This window comes from Empidonax traillii, unplaced genomic scaffold (genome assembly GCF_003031625.1).
Source record: "Empidonax traillii isolate 1590-97213 ecotype Southwest subspecies unplaced genomic scaffold, ASM303162v1 scaffold604:size387904, whole genome shotgun sequence".
Lineage (NCBI taxonomy): Eukaryota > Metazoa > Chordata > Aves > Passeriformes > Tyrannidae > Empidonax > Empidonax traillii.
The window spans coordinates 306,767-323,578 of NW_020955797.1; the positions used below are offsets into that span (position 1 = coordinate 306,767).

The 16,812-nt window shown below is 37.4% G+C and overlaps 2 protein-coding genes across 8 annotated transcripts in view; one reads left to right on the top strand and one right to left on the bottom strand.

Annotated features, from left to right (window-relative positions):
• The window catches only part of PUDP (pseudouridine 5'-phosphatase), a 65,243-nt gene extending 62,115 nt beyond the window's left edge, over nucleotides 1–3,128 (bottom strand). Inside the window, exon 1 of one of the 2 annotated variants that reach the window (XM_027898563.1) lies at nucleotides 3,107–3,128. In XM_027898563.1, coding sequence (XP_027754364.1) covers nucleotides 3,107–3,110 — 4 coding nt within the window. In that variant the 5' untranslated portion in view covers nucleotides 3,111–3,128. Of the gene's footprint in view, nucleotides 1–2,680; nucleotides 2,954–3,106 lie in introns of those variants that run through there. The other variant, XM_027898562.1, reaches the window with a different exon arrangement.
• Nucleotides 2,602–16,812, top strand: part of STS (steroid sulfatase) — a 77,419-nt gene continuing 63,208 nt past the window's right edge. The window contains exons 1-3 of one of the 6 annotated variants that reach the window (XM_027898557.1): nucleotides 2,616–2,711; nucleotides 3,587–3,758; nucleotides 14,413–14,692. Coding sequence is in view for 1 of the 6 variants with exons in the window: in XM_027898555.1 (XP_027754356.1) it covers nucleotides 2,698–2,711 (14 nt within the window). In the remaining 5 variants the exon portion in view is untranslated. Of the gene's footprint in view, nucleotides 2,712–3,007; nucleotides 3,146–3,586; nucleotides 3,759–12,644; nucleotides 13,298–14,412; nucleotides 14,693–16,812 lie in introns of those variants that run through there. The other 5 variants (XM_027898556.1, XM_027898558.1, XM_027898561.1 and 2 more) reach the window with 5 other exon arrangements.

A 16,812-nucleotide genomic window follows, 5' to 3' on the forward strand; every position in this document is an offset into this window, starting at 1 on the left:
AAAAAAAAAAAAAAAAAAAAAAAAAAAAAAAAAAAAAAAAAAAAAAAAAAAAAAAAAAAAAAAAAAAAAAAAAAAAAAAAAAAAAAAAAAAAAAAAAAAAAAAAAAAAAAAAAAAAGGAAGGGTGGATTGCATTGATTATACATGCTGGAAAAAGGTGTTAGGTAACACCTGAAACAATGTCATAGAAAGATTCCCAAAGAAAGGGGTGACGTACTTTCCCAGGCAATTCAGGGGCAAGAACCTCCCTGCTGAAGGTAAGCTGATATATCAAGGTGGGACTGAAGGACAACTTAATCAGCCTCAATTATGTTAACCAGGAGGTGGGGCGGGGAGGGGGGAGGGGGATAACCCACGATCAGACTCGACAACACTTTCATACAGCTGAGCCTTGGCAACTAAAGTATAGGATACAGGTTCTATTGGGTAACACTTGGATTGTTTCTAAAGTCAGGAAACTTGTAAGCTCTTCAGACCCCATTTAAGGATTTTACACTCTTGAAGGTTTTGGAAGCTTTTTATCACAAAATATCCTACCTTCCTTAATAAGAAGCAAGTATGTCAGTTACAGAAAGCAAGTTCAGGGCATATTACATTAGATGAATATAAAGCTCAATTTTTTTTCATAATTTATAGATCAATTTATATTTGTTTATAAAATCAGTAAGTTTAAGTGAAAACTTCCAAAAATTGTCACGTATCTTCAGACACTACTTTGTTGTGAAAATTATTGCAAAATCTAAATCTTTAGAGTCTGAAAAATGCAACCAACTATGGAGGTACTTCAAAAGTGTATTTTTAAATATCCAATACCAAATTTTTTTCTATATGTAAATATTCAATACCAAATTCAAACTTTTAGAAAGGAAGTAATTTTGGACATATTTCTATAGCTTCTTAAAATATCTATGTTATTCACTTTAGTATCTTCAGTGAACACTATGTGACATTAAAGTTTTATTAAAAAATTAAAGAGGTTATTACTTCTCATGTAGATTTACATCAGTATGACCCTATATCTCATTCAGAAGATTTACAGCAAACAGGTCGGGCAGAAAGCATCTAACTTATGTGCCCCTTAGTTCATTCCTTCCCCAAAATTATTCCAAGTTTCTTGAAACATTTAGGAATCTTGGGAAAGTCCAAGCAGTCTCCTGACCGCCTTTTTGCCTCCTAAGAGTCACAGCTCATCATGAAACAAACAGGTTCACCAAAAAAATATGTCAAACTTGTGATAAAAATCATAGTATTTAGAGGTTGAAATATACTACAAGTCCTCTGAAACAAAGAGTACATTATGAAAATCATCAAGGTGGTGTCTCTTTTACTCCTCTGTACTGGAAGTTATTTAAAGAGTATTTTCAGTTTAATTCATTGCAGCTGAAAGACTTCTGAAATACCACACTCTTTATATACAACTTTTTCAAACATTATACATACATATATACACATGTATATGTATGTGTGTATATATATAACCCCAGGCTATTTGAGATTTCAGTGATGAAACAGGAAATGGAACTAAAAAACCTGAATCACTGTTTTGCAGAGCATATTAAGAGTGCACATGAAACAAAGAGAACCTAACAGGTCTAAAATACTTAAAAATATTTATGATAGCATGGGAAATGCCGTATTTGTTTTAAAAGTTGGTGAACCATCTTCACCTGTTAAAGGAGTGGAAAGCGCACATTTCTTGGAAACAGAGAGTAATTCATCAGACTCCACACCAGTCTTCCCAAAACTGCTACAATTTGGATTTTGCAGAAGGAAGGCACATACGTAAAGTTCACACCTGTTAAGAATTCACCCACATGCAAAGTTGCTTCCTGTGCGATAACCCACATGAACTATTTCAAAAACCAAGTCACCAATAAAAATACTCCATTATTCCACAGGCCACACTCAGCAGAGGGTCCTGATTCAGCAAACAGTTAAGAGCAGACCTAAATACTTTCCTAGTCATAATGACGATTCAAACCCCAAGATCCAACCCAGCTGTATCGCGGGAGGAGACAGGTTACAGAGTAAGACTGCAAGGCAGGCAGTCTAGTGATTCAAAAACAGTGACAGAAGACTGTCCCGGCGGTTTCCAGATGCAGTGATAACCCCAAAGGCTGCCTAGAGCTGTCCTGCCCCTGGCACCTCCAGCCCTGGGCCAGGGGTTCCCTCAGCTCCACACACTGGATCCCCATTTTCCTCCATATCCGCTTTCTCTGCCTTCCAAGCCCAATCTGACCCTCACCTCTCTCCCCAAAACCTCGCTCAGCCCTCCACCATCCCGAGCAAGCGCCCTGTTCACGCTCAGCCCCGGATCCTTTAATTCATGATGGAATCAGCCCCCGAAAGGCAGCGGATGGCGGAAGGAGGAGAAGGAATTAGATCGTTTCCTGTAGCTTTAATCCCCTCATTTGGGTTTTAGCAGCGCCGCCCGGGGCGCTCTGGCCGCTCGCCCGGAGCGAGGAGGCCGCGAAAGAGCTGCCGCAGCCTGGCCCGCTCAGGCCCCGGGAGGCGGGGAGAGAAGGGGAGGGGAGGGGAGGAAGGGAAGGGAAAGGGGCTGCCTGCCGGCCAGCTACGGCCCCGCGCTGTCCGGACAGCCGGGCCGGGCCGGGCCTGGCGGCGAGGTGGCACCGAGCGGCGCGGGGGCCCGGCGCGGAGGGCAGAGGGGCGCAGGCTACACACCCAGCAGCAGCCCGTCCATGTCAAAGATGAGGTGAGTGGCCGGGCGCAGCGCGGCCGCAGAGGAGCTGGAAGCGGACATGGCGAGGCCGAAGCAGCCGAGCGGGAGCGGAGCTGCCGCGGGGCGAGGCCGGGCCGGGCGCGGCGCGGGGGGGCCGGGGCCGCTCAGCGGGTACGGGAGCGCCGTGGGCCGGGCCAGCAGGGCCTCTCTGTTTGCTGTGTTCTGCTTTTAAAGCATAGTCTGTTTCGCTTTCTTGGGCGTATTTTGTTGGAGGACAGAGCTTCTTGCCTATAGGGGTTGTAGAGTCTCCCTCACTGGAGAAATTAAAAAACGGTGTGGATGCAGTCCTGTGCATTGTGCTCTGGGATGACCCTGCTCGGGTGGGGAGCTTGGAGCAGATGACCCGCTGTGGTCACTTCCAGCCTTACCCATTCTGTGATCCTTCAGTCCCCTGGTGCTGCTGGCGGGTGAGACCGGGGAGTTCCTCCCAAAATGACACTTCAGACAGTGTTGGCTCGCAAACCTTTTGCGTGTCTGTAATGAGATTTACAGGGATGATACTACCACCGGGTCATAATTGGAGACATAAACAGAAAGGCACAAATCAATGTAAAGCTGTGAGGGAAGTGTAAAGTAATGGGGAAAAAAAAAAAAAAAAAAAAAAAAAAAAAAAAAAAAAAAAAAAAAAACAAAAAAAAAAAAAAAAAAAAACCAAAAAAAAAAAAAACACCTGCGAGGTTAGAGTAAACCCATCTCTTATGGTTTGTTGACTGCAAGAGTAGTTAATTGAAGGTTGAGAAGAAGCAAAATCTCCCTGCATGGGCACATCATCCAATTTTGACTGGGCAGTTATGAGGAAAGGAGGGGACTTAACTCATCAGTCTTCCCTTTTGTATCTTTTCATGCAGGTAACTCTCCGTAGGGCATCAAGATCACCAGTTGCAGAAGCAGACATGAAAAGAGCTGTATCAGGCTCCCAAGGTGACATACTGGCTTGAAGATTTGTACAGCTTTGCTGTTCCGTGTGAAGGCAGTGGTTAGTTGAAGCTTCTCATAGGGGAAGTCCTGTCTCATTTGTAGGTAGGCCTTGCAGCAATTCTCTTTTTTTCTCACAGTGCCTTCATTTGAATTGTCAGTGCATCACTATATTAGCAAGTTAGTGGTGGTTTTTAAAGCTCTAACTGTAGGTGTCATACAGCTATATCTGAATTTTAATTTAACCCCTTTAAGCATCTTACCTACCCCCAAAACCTATCCCTCAAAGTATACTCACCCTACATTTGTGTGAAATGTAGACAGAGTCCTCCTCATACCTTCTCCTATCTTGGAAATAAGAAGACAAATAAAATATCCTTGGCCTTTACTTGTACCTTTTTAATAATAAAACTTGACTTTCAAACAAAGTTTTTTGAGTTTTTGATTGGTTTTCTCTTTTATTCATCTTGTCTCATTCTGTAATGATAATGCTGCCTAGGCCCTGCCTACGTAGGCAAGGAAAAGGACTGTGCACAGTACCTTAAATGTCTTTTAAAAATTCCATGCGTAGACATCTGATAGGTCTTGCATAGATATAAGAAAATGGGTCTTGCAATTCCAGATAATTTTGTTTCTTTATAACCCACAGTATGGGTGTTAAGAATGCCCACAGCTGTTTTGTTTCTGCAATAAACACTGTGAAACAAGTCAATATTCCAGCTTTGTTTCAGAGAGCAAATGTGTTAGTTTCCTTTGTAGTTCACTTAGGTGGGAGCACAGCTAGAATCAATCTAAAGGTAAAATCCAAAATACGGTATGTGTTAACTGGTAAGGGGAATAAAAAAATCATAATAGTAATTTCAATACCTATAATGGTAGTGTTGTGCTGTCCTAAGAAAGAATGGGTTTCTGCAATAAGAGTGTACGCTGTTGTGACAAAATTTAAAGAGGATGACTAGTGAGGTTGTATGACAATTGTACCTGAGGTGGATTCATCCACTTTCTAATTAGCAAGTATTTGAAAAACCTGGTCTTAAATTGTATTTGCTGACACAGTAAAACTTACACTTGTTAACAAGAAAAAGCTACACCAGTTGAGTATCTTGATTCATTGTTCTAATTAGAGAAAAGTGTTAATTGTTTGAGCACAATTCCATCTGCCATGCCCTCTTCAAAAGGGGAGATAGTATTTTTGTTGTGTAAATCACCAGTTTGTCTGAGAAAACATAAGGCTTTTGCAAAACTTTTGAGTATTTAAAGTGGAAATAGATCATAAAGACAATCTGTATGAAAGAAGCCCAGAAAATTAAAGTATCATACACAAGGCAAACATCTTTAGGATTAAGTGTTCCATGTTACAAATCTTATGGTTCACAGTTCAAGACTGTCAAATTACCTGACAGACTGATGACCTCAATTTGCTTTGCTTTTCTCTGGCTCTTCAGTGATAATCAGTGTAATGCTGGCTGACTTGATTCTTCATAGTTTTATTCAAACACAGGAATATCTTCCCAGTAAACCTATTTAGGCTTATTCAGCATGACTGTGTTCTTACTAACAGAATGAAATTAAATCCAAGCAACTTTTCATTCATGGTGGAGCTAGTTCAATAGATGCACAAGTAAGAGATCCTGCTGATGGAAGTTTTATTTGAGCTGTCTTAAATATTTGTCTCCCAGCAGTAGTATTTGGTCTTGGTTTGTTTTTTTTTTTTTTTTAAGAGGGAGTGAAAAGAATTTGAGAATTCTGCAATTTATTTTTTGTTTGCTACTATTTTTATTACTTATTATAAAATGATTTTGGATTATGAGGACTTCAGCAACTTTTGAGTTGTGGAAAACATATTATAGTGGAGGTAACCTTTGTTACAATGAAACCATGACAACTGATAATTAATTACATGCCTACAAAGCTGATATATGCTCATTGAGAAGGATGAACATGGGTAGCAGAGATGTAATTGTGCAAGTAGATTCGAATCCTGCAAAGTCTGAAGAACGCAATTAATTTCATGTACATTCTTTAAATTAATTAAAATTACTATCTGGGCCTACACCAAAACGGGTGAACAAATCATTTCTGAGTTTTAAATTTTATAGTAATGCATGGTAAATATACATCTGGATATCCAGGTTTTTAACTTTACTGTAAGTTAATTGCCTATAAGTAGCCTATCATACTCCAAACAAGTCTAATTTCTCTGTCTTTCTAATAATATAATAAAATCACTTTGATTTTATTGTTCTTGCATGTGAGATAGAGTGAAAATATTCAGGTGCAAATCCATGGGATTATTAATTATGCAACACAATGTTTTAGGCACAGAGTCCTCCTAACCTTTTTTTAACCTCTGTATGTTTGTTTGGGTTTTCTTTACTTTGAAACAACAAAGTTTTCCACATCACTGAAATTTATGTGATTAAGTTCTTTTCCTGGAGAGTAAAAGCTTCAGAATATGCTTAAGTGTTTTCTTAGGTAATACAGTTGACTCAATAATTGCAGTTTCCTATTTCACTATTTCATATTGTGCTTGAAGCATGGATTCACTTACCTATTTCTTATGCCATTGATAGGAACATCATGCCCTATGTGTTTCACACAGAAATGACTGACTTTATTTTTCTTGTTCTGCAGGCACCTTGGCAAAGAGGATAAACAGATTGTAATCCGTTTTGGTTTGAATATTAAAAAAGAATCTGAAGACTTGAATAAATCCAGTAATTTAAAAGCTTTCATAATGATTTACATGAGCAGCTGTTAAACCCACTATTAGTAACAAATTACTTGGATGTCTTCGAGTTAAATGTGAATTAATTCAGGTATCAGCTGAGATTCACAACAGTTGCTATTTGAGCCTATAAGCCCTCATAAAATTAAGCCCCTATCAGTGCTGGATTTCACCAAAAAAGAGCTTTTCACCCTAAGATTTTGAATTGGGTGAATTTTATTGTTTTGGTTCATATTTTCATAGCTGCAAAAGGGAAGATGAGCATATGTCTTAAGGCAATTAAATACTACCATACACCTGCTGAGCTAAGTCATGTTTTATTGATTACATAAGTCAAAAGGGAGTATATCCTCTTTTAATCAATCATGTGTATTCTTTCAGCCAAGCAAGCAGGGGGAGGAGAGCCATCTGTTTTCTAGATTTTGATATTGACCACCAGTTACAAGTGTTTGAGTTACAAAGGCAAGAAAGATAATGCTTCAGGAGAATAAAGTGAAGAAGATATATGTTCATCATCGATAAATTTAGATGAGGCACTATAAAAAGGTTCTTAAGCAGCAGTGAGGGGTGAAATTCTAGAAAAGCCAAGCAAGCACACAGGAGGGAACAAGGGAACTATACTATGATATTTTTAGATGTCAATTGTGGTATTTATTGATAAGATTATGAGTGTAGGAAATGAAGGCTTAGTACCATGCTTCAGGGCCTTTTTTGTTTCCATTAAAGTTACAACCACCTTCTCTCCTTTATGTGTTAGGATTTAGCTTTTTGAAGTAATTTTTGATCTTTCAGTAAAAAAGTGGCTGCACATGGGCAAATTGTTCAGGTGATTAGCAGTGTTATTGTAATGGAAATCCTGAAGTGCTTAATGGGTAGGTCCTGCTTAGCCTTAAACTAAAAGATTAGGGCAAATGAGACTGTATCCCCGGATAAGATGTGTTGTATCCTGCTTTGCTTTTCCTGTGTGATATGGACTTCCTATGTGGGATCATTTGCAACTTTCATTTATTTATCTAATTTCCCATTGTTGAAGGAGCCTAAAATATTTGTTAAGCTGTTGGTTTTCTTCCTTATCTGCATGTGAATTTTTTGGCTATGCTTTTTTCATTTTACTACAGTTTGATTCTTACAGATTATAGGAAAAACTTTGTATTTGTACTGTCATGTGAAGTACACATTCTGTGAACCTTTCTGAGCAAGCCATCTAGGACCTGGTTGCCGGCAGTCAAGGTGAAGCTGAATGCGGTCACCTTGCCAGTGGTCCCTTTCAGTCCTGTGTTCCTAGGCTCAACCTCTTCAAAGGCTGCTGTAATTAGATCTTCAGATGGAAAAGAGAGAGAAGGAGTTGTGATTCTCAGGGTCACAAGGTCTCTAAGCTGCTGATCTGTGATGCTGCTCCAGATTCAGGTTTTATATGTGTATTCCCCACTCAGCATGCAACAAACTGTAGAGCTGAATCTCCAGAGCTCAGATGTTCAGCCTACTCTGTGGCTGCCTGCCCTTAAGTTTTTATCTATCCAGAAGAGTTGGGTAGAAATAATTGAACTCGGTGACACGCAGCCCGGAATGTCCACGTGATCAGGGTGAGCATGCTACCAGCCCAGGTACTGCAGGGGGGCAGTTGGGGGCCAGCTATCAAACTTTTCTTTTCTTTTGCAGTGATTCTAGTGGTCTGAGCTCCTGGATCTATCTAGCCAGAGAAAACATAACACCATGCTGGTACATATGAAGTAGCAACTGATCAGGAAGCAGACATGATGGGGAAAGTAAAGGGGGCAGTGCCAAGCAGAGTTAGCCAGAGGCTTCTTGACTCCCTGTTGCAGCTGAGTTGTATTAGACATATAGACTGTGCCTGACTAGGGGAGTTGGGACTTTTCCTTGGCTGCAGAAGTTAATGTACCTCCCAACCAAGTCATCATTCCTTTTTTGTCTCCCCCCCAGCAAAGCCCTGCCCTCCTGCTTACATGCACAGACAGGCAAACAGGCATTGGTAGTATACTCCAGAACATGCTGTTGTGGACAGCCAATGGCAGAGAGGTTTTTGTGACCACTGGCATGTAGGACACTGACTAATTTTTGGGTGGGGAAATAGTCCCTTCATTAGGTTGTCCACTTAAGTTCAACTCATATTCACCTACCTTGAGGAATTAGGTTCAGTGTATTGTAATAAAATAGATGAGAAAATGCGGTCACTTTATTTCTTATATTATACTTTCAACAGAAATGTTCTTAGCGGATCAGTAATATATACTTGTTTTCATAAAACATTTGTAAAACAAGAAACACCACTTAAAATATGAATAAGGTTAGATATTAGGGATACCTAGAAGGAAGCAATGAAGTTCCAGAGCTGTCAATCCAATGAGACCCAGACTTTTTTTCCCTAAGACAGCTAGCTCCATGTACTAAGTGTACCTCAAACATTTCACCTTGAGTTCTGTAAGGTGAATGATTGCTTACAGTGAAACTGCAGGTTTGAAAGATTCCTGGATTTCCATTTCATGTGCTTACATATAGGTAAGACCTCGAGAGACATTCAAGATCTAGATGAATTCTTAGAATTGTATATGCTTAAAATATCTCTCCAGACATTATGCCGAAAATTTTCTAAATCTTTCAGTGAATCCTTTGCTCTGCTAGGATATCCTGTGTTCTTACTCCATCTTTTTTTCTATTTTACAAATTTCATTCATTTATTCTTTTGTCATAAGTTATACTTCCTGAAGCTTTCAGCATTTTGATTCCTCTTCAGCATTTTAGGTTTTCAATATCCTTAGAGAAGTCCAGCACTTGGGTACATTATTATAGCTGTGGGGTTTGTAAGTGACAAATAGAAGGCCATCTTTTGCTATTAGACTGCCTCCTTAGTACCAGATACAGCAATAGCTTTGAATTAACATAAGAACTGAATTACTATCTTCACAATAGTTTGATTTTTACTGTTGATTACTCAGGTTATTCACCATGTTGTACCAAGATAAAAGCTCAAAACTTCTGTTGCCATTTGTCCAATTTAAAATTTTGGTTTTGGATCACATCTTTATGTACGCTCACTAATTAGAGAAGTCATATTATACTTCACTGAAAGAGATGAGTGGCAACATCCCTAGCCCATGAAGAGCTCACTACCTCTTCATGCCATTTGAAATATTTTTCTGCATTTTTAAGTATGAAAAACGACTGTCTTTCAAGCCTAATGAGGCAGCTATCTGCAAGAAGCTGTGTTACAGGATGAATTGTTGTATCACTGTTTTGGAAATGCTGTATGTGTCATTTAGACCAGTGGCTGCTACAAGCAATAGGGAATGAGTGTTATATTAATGACCATATTTGACAGCCTGTGTCCATAATCTGTTTTTCACTGACTTTTCCTTTTTATGCCAACAATTATGCTCTCATCTGGAAAAATTAGACTGATGCAATTTTCCAAAAGCTATTAACAAGGCTTTTAATATTAAAATGGCTATATATCCTAATGTGCCATCCCGAAACTAACTTTGTGTTGTGGTCATGAAATGAGGTACAGTTAGGGTGTATTCTGGAGCATAGAGGAAAGCCTACATGCTTCAGGAAGCCTAGAGATTCACTCTTTGTATGGCACTCTTGTCACTGAATTTCTACCAGCTTCTTCTGGGGTGATGTTTGCACTGAAGCTTTCTGAAGTTGGTAGAAGTATAGTAAACCCTTGCCAGACTGCAATTTTGTAATATTTGTGTGATTGTTACTTCTTGAAGGACCTGATGAACTGTGGAAACCTGCATATTTATCTGCTTCTTCTGACTTCATCATATCCAGGAAATATAATAAATTATCTGGTAGATTCAATGAAGTATATTTTTCATGTCTATTCAAGCCCATCTTTCTTCAAAAATCCTGTTCTGTCTGTGACGGAAGGTAGCTTAGACCAGTATTATTTGATAGTCAGAAACTAGCAACTACGAAACCTAGATCTTTATTCTTACGTGGCACATCCAATACGTTCTTCCAGCTAAACTCCCATATGTAACTCTTAATTAGTTATTCACAACCATGATTTAAAAAAATCCACCTAAACCATTAGACTATGTCATAGAGTTCCATGTATAAAAGCCCTTGTGACTTCCTCAGAACTTTATAAAGTCCTCTGCAATCCACAGATTTCACACGTTTATATGATGATTCCCCTACATCCTTCAAGATAACTACATGGCTACAGAATTTTCAGAGGGAAACTTACCACTGTTTTTTTGGACCGAGCCAAAGAATGAACTTTAAACATCTTTTTTCAGTGAAGATTTGTTGCAGACTAAATGTCCATAATCCAATTTTTACAAAGTCCCTAGAACAGCAGAACTGTTACCTTTTAATTCTGGATATATCTGTCTTTCAAAAATACCTCTTGAAATTAGCTATTAGTTCCTTTGGTGTCACTATGATAAGAGATGTTAACAAATATCCTTTGTTCCATTTGTGCTCTGTTACTGTTGTATTTCATTTGAATCCAAGTTAAATACAAGTTTTTATTAGCAGATTTATGTGGAAGCATAAGCATTTACATGTGCACCAACATTCAGCCAGTCTAAGGCAGCTGTATCATGTTTTGTTTTTACAAAGACACTGTACTATACCTGTAAAATGAACATTCAGTGGTGTGAGTAAATTGGATCCTAAACTTCTAAAGCTTTGGCAAAGATGTTTTGATGAACTGAAACAGAAGCTCTGCCTCACTGCAGCTCTGCCTTTCCACTAGATTCCAGTAATTCAGTCATGCATCCTTCTACTTCTTTTTCATCCCAAACACTCTTTAAAAAAATAATCTCCTTTACCAATTAAATGAGTTGAACTCTGTTATAGATATAAACATTCATATATAAATAGGTAGATACTGTCTCCCACTTGGTGATCAGAAATCCAAAGTATCTTAAAAAGCAAATAGTTAATTATTAATAATTATTAATTTCTAACAAATCATGAAAGAAAAAACCCAACTCACTGTGTTCATGTCCATGTGGAAAAAAGAAACCAAACCCACAAAAACACCTATTGTTCAAAATAGATAATATAATCCATTAAGTAACATAGATCATTGGAGAATACATTACTGGGTAACACAGTACCCTGTTTGCCATCGCTAAATGCAGCCTCCCTGGTAGCATTTTAATTTTCAGTCCTACTTATGCGTTGAAATCATCAAGTAATTGTCACTTTAGCACCCTTCAATGATTTCTAATCAAACATGGAAAAGAAACCTAAACAAAGAAAACCCCTCCATTCTTCATAGGAGAGGGGGAGGAAGTTGATTTTTTTCACTCATTAACTCATAGTAATTTTTTGCATACTATTTTAGTTAGAATGAATAGGTCTTTCTATGCTGCATTTTGGTTTTACATATCAAATGCCTTGACTTGTCATGTTAATTAGCACAGACAAGTCTGCTTTTAATTCAGTCCATCTTTATTTTGTCATACATATCCTCGTTTTATCCTTACTTTCTTCTAATTTACATAATCACAAGGTTTTGAATGAATGTTGCATAATAATTTGTTTTAATAAAATTTATTTTAAGTAGTTATTACTACATATTTAAGAGTTGCAGTGTATGTACAAAGGAAATGGTGTTTCGCCAGTGGATGTTGCTTCTCATCTGTTGTATCTCTAGTACTGCTTCTTATGTCCATATAAAAGGTTTTTTTCTTAGTGCTTTCTAAAATATGATTAAAAATATCATTAATCAAAGGGATTAAAACTAGTTGGTTATTTATTTTAGGGAGACTGACAAGATGTTTTAAAAATTGTCTTTATATATACTTGTTAATAACTTTCAATAACTGCAAGACAATAGTGCAGTTTTCGAAGACTTAAGATAGGGCTAGCATTTTCTGTCTATATTTGAGACAGAGAAAAACTTGGTAAGTTCAAATTCTTTCAAAGTTGTTACAGTAAAATGTTATTTTTAAATAGAGGAAAAATGCAGTAGAAGGCTCAGGACAAGCTGTACTGATTTTTCTGAACCACAGAAAAATGTAATTTAAACTTTGCATTTAGACAGCTGTTCAAAACCCTTGGTTCAATTTGATTTCTCCCAGTCGTTGCGAGCTTTCATATTTTGCCTGGAGGAAAAGTAAAATCTCATATTTAGAATGTAAGGCTTGGATTCTGTTAAGTTTCATCAGCACTGACTGTCACACATCTTTCGACATCTATCTTTCTCTTCCTGATCAAATCTCTGTGAAAAATACGTAAAGTTGGGGTGAGGAGGACAATAACTATAATACGGTAAACTAGCTAGCACTTCTTGAAGTTTAATGAATGGTTTTTTCATGTGAAGGTGGTTGGACTTCCTAGGAGTTGTCATTTTCTGGGAGCACATATGGTTTCTAAGACAATGCATAGTGAACAAACCAGGACAGGCTATAGTGTATGGCAATTATAAAAAGAGAATCTCTAAATATTTCTGTGCCTCTGATGGAAAAGTATGAAAAACACTGATCTGATTATATTTTACAAGGTGTTTCAGGGCAGTTTTCTCAAAGTTGCTATATGGATATTCAGCAGGAATGCTTTCATGTGTACAGAAGGCAAAAATGTACCTGAGATTCTGGCACTGCCCTTGTTTTCCAAAAATATGCAAAATCATTAACATTGAAGAAGTCTAACAGGAGAATCAGTAACAAACTGAAACAAGCATCTTGGTTATGCATGTGTGTATAGGCATTATGAAGACAAGTTGAGATTGTTTCCTACTACTGCAGTAATGTCTTATCAAGAAATCATGTAGGTGTTGTATAATAAGTTGCCTTTTTCAGTGTTGTCCTTCCCCTCCACCCTTCTGTTTCAGTTCACATGACAGGACTTTGTACTCATTTACTGATAATAAGTGCACAGCCATCTTGTTTGAAAATTAGAATCAGAAACTGAAACAATTCCGTGCTGCAAGGTAAAATGTCCTTTCTGCCCCAAAGTCTGTCATTTATGTATAGTTTAATTGTAAACATTGAGGTAATGTGTATTTGGAGTTCATACTCTTTCACAGCTCAAATTAAAATCTTCATGGCAGGAAATTAGCAATCACAAGAAATAATAGCATATTGTTGTTACATATAACAATACAATAACAACATGTTGTCTTTTTCTCGTTAACCTAATGCAATGTATTTTTTATAAGAAAGAAGAAAAAGTTGCTAATGCCGTCTACTCTTGTCTATGAGATACTATCAACTATAGTGGCAAATTATTTTGTAACCCAATGGACTTTATTATTAGGTATTGCAATGGAGTAAACATTCCCTGCCTACAACAGGTTAAGAGGAGCATAAGCATTGGATTGTGAAAGCATTTTGAACAAAAAAGAAAGGAGGTTGTTTATAAACTAGAAGATTTTCCAGCTGTGCAGCAGTGTTTTTTTCATAGCACTTAAGCTCTAGTTGTTTAAAAAGTAATGTAAAAAGTGTATGTAATTTTGATTATGTAGTCTGTTTCAAGAATCAAATGGAAATGAATTGTTAAATAGTTTTGGAGGGTAGTGGGTTCTGAAGTAAGCTTGTAGTTTTGAAGTGACTCCAGTTTGGGTGCAGTATGTGTAATCTGACAAAATCCATTCAATTCAAAAGTGGAAGGCTACAAGACTTAACTGTAACTTTCAATGAGTTATTAAATAAATCTAATATTTTTCTTTGTAACCTCATACACATCCAACCTGTAAACTGGGGATAAACACAGCTACTGAGGGGACAGTATCTATAAGAGGATCTTTCTGTCTCTGAGGCAGAGTATGATGGCAAGGAATAATAGAGAAAGAGGAAAGGTAAGGAAAAAATCTCTTCTGGACAGGTTATATCTGCCAGGCTTAAACAGAAAAACTGCATTTGGGCAACCATGCTGAGACAAGAAGAAGGAAGATGAAAGAGGAGAAGCCTGTTTAACCAAAACAAGTGTTTGAACAGAATCTGACCACAAATATTGGTTGCTATGCAGTTTTGTAATGGCTTGTTAATAATATGAATTCCACAGATCCTGTTTTCTCACAAATATATATTTTGCTTCTGCCCTTAGGGTGCTCTCCAGGTGGATTTTGGTAAGTGTAGACCTATGTTAAAGCCTGTCAGACCAGCAGCTGAGGCTGCTTTAACACGGGGAGAGCCAGAGTTGCCAATAGGGAGCAGTATGTACCGCTGGCAGGTGGAAGAGCCTGTGCTGTGTGGAAGGAAGTCATGGAGGAGACAAACAGAGAGACGCAGCAGCATCCAGAATAGTTATTAATGCTCAAGTGGCAGTGGGAATAGCAGTACCTGGGCAAGCAGAATTGGAGGAGTTGAGCCTCTGCATCCAGAAGGTATTCAGCCTGAGTTTAGGTCGATGGCACGTTGGTATGGGATTCTTCAGTAGGAAGGGATTTGGAATGGGGTAGGGCATGGTTTAGTAAGATAAGGGTTGGAGAGAGTTTGTGCGATGGCTTGTTGATTTTATGAGCAGAAGTTTGGGGATGAAATAAAGGAATGAAATAAAATTAATTGAGAAAGAGAGGAGGAAGACAGGACATTTGAGATGGATTTTTAAGAAGTACTTAACAAGAATTTTGTCTACAGCACTCTGGAACACACAAGATTGAACTGCTTAAGGTATGCAATGACAATGATTTGGGCTTTTTTGCATCCTGGACAAATCTTTTAAATTTTATCTAAAAATGGCCTCATTTTTTTTTTCTACCTTGCTAAATAATCAGTTGATCAGCCATAATCATAAGGAGATCTTAGGGTATGGAGCTCAGACAGATCTGTTTTCCTCTGATATTATTAGCCAGAGTAGTGTTTGTATGGTGGTGTATGCAAACACACTTCCTGCAGGAATCCATAGTACTACAAAATTTAATTAGAAGTCAAAATCAGTAATGCTACTTTTATCTTCTTTCTTTCTTTCTGTTTGTTGTTTATATTCTGCACTGCTGACAGGACTGACAACTATGATGAAGAAAAAATTAGAAGCTATTGACATGGATTAGTCATTTACAAAACACTCTTAGCATCACATCTCAAATTCCTATATTATTCTAATAGACAACTGGATGTGTTGTCTAGTATAGCAATTGTCTAACAATAGCACTAAAGTATTAGTCCTGAAAAAATGCATTTTTGACAAAGGAATTGATACATTCTTTCTCACTGATAAACTGAATCCATCCTTTAAAAACATAAGGTTGTGTTGTACCTGAAGGCACAAAGCAAAGGAAAATGTCTGTTCTTAATAGCTTATTTAAAAAGCATTCTGATACAATTGAAAAAGCATGTTATTTGCTTCAGAAAAACTTGCAGTGTGCTTCAGTCCAGGCCAAAACATAATGAGACCCCTGTAGCTATTATTGAGAAACTTTCAAATGTTAAATGGAAGCTAATGCTGGCATATCACAAGAAAAGGTGTGCCACAAGAAAATGGAAAAATGCCTTTTCTGAATATTTTTTTTATTTCTTTATGATCTTAAAATGTCATACAAAATAAGGTGAAAATGAAGAGAATTCCTATAGTTTTTAGCTGATGATAATTTTCATTTTGTTGTGGTGGGGTTTGGCCTCTTAGCTCCTATGTGCAAAGGAATGGTGTTCTGTTTCAAGAGCAAGAATTTATAAGTTTCATCGAGTTCCTTTGAAAGTGAGGAAGAAAGGTTAGAGAAAGGGTAAGGGAGGAAGGGAGAGAAAGAACAAGTTTTCTGCTTACACAGGTCAGAAGGAACCTGAATACCTCTGGCTTAAATTGCTGATTTTCTTGTATTGCTGTAATACAACACATGCATTTCTACAATGTTTGTTTGGGGTATTTTTATTTTCTGTCAGACTCTAAAGACCCACTTAGCCTCCTCTTGTAGGCAGATATTTTTAGTCTTAAAATGATTTACTATTTCAGATATCCTTCATTTTAAGACTTTCATTTTAATTGTTGCCTAATCCTATGATGTTTAAATTCTATCCCTCAAATATTTTGCCAAGCTAGTATACTCACAATTGTGTGGGGTTTTTTTATTAATGGGAGGGTCAGTTGCTCCTTTCTATGTTTATTGAAATTATTAAATTATCAAATCCTTTAAATTGAGATAAAAAGTTGTTTAATATATATGTCTTATTTGGTAAATATCTTTGCTCTTTGGCTGGCACATTTTTAGCAGACTCTGATATGTATAGTTTGCAACCAGGCAGCTATCTAGCCACTATGCAGCTCATAGTCCTTCTTTTCCTGATTGTACAAGTGTTCTCTCTAGGATAAATATTTTTCCTGGTTTGTATGACCTCCTAACTTCATGTTCCTTACATATTATTTTCAAATCTATTTTGAAATAATTATATTTTATTTTAAACCCTTTTGTACTTTTATTGTTTAGTGCATAATGCTAGTGGAGTATTTCTTCATAAAGCTGGCTAGAAAATTACTTACCTTCCTGCTTTCCTCCCTCCCCCATATTTCTGA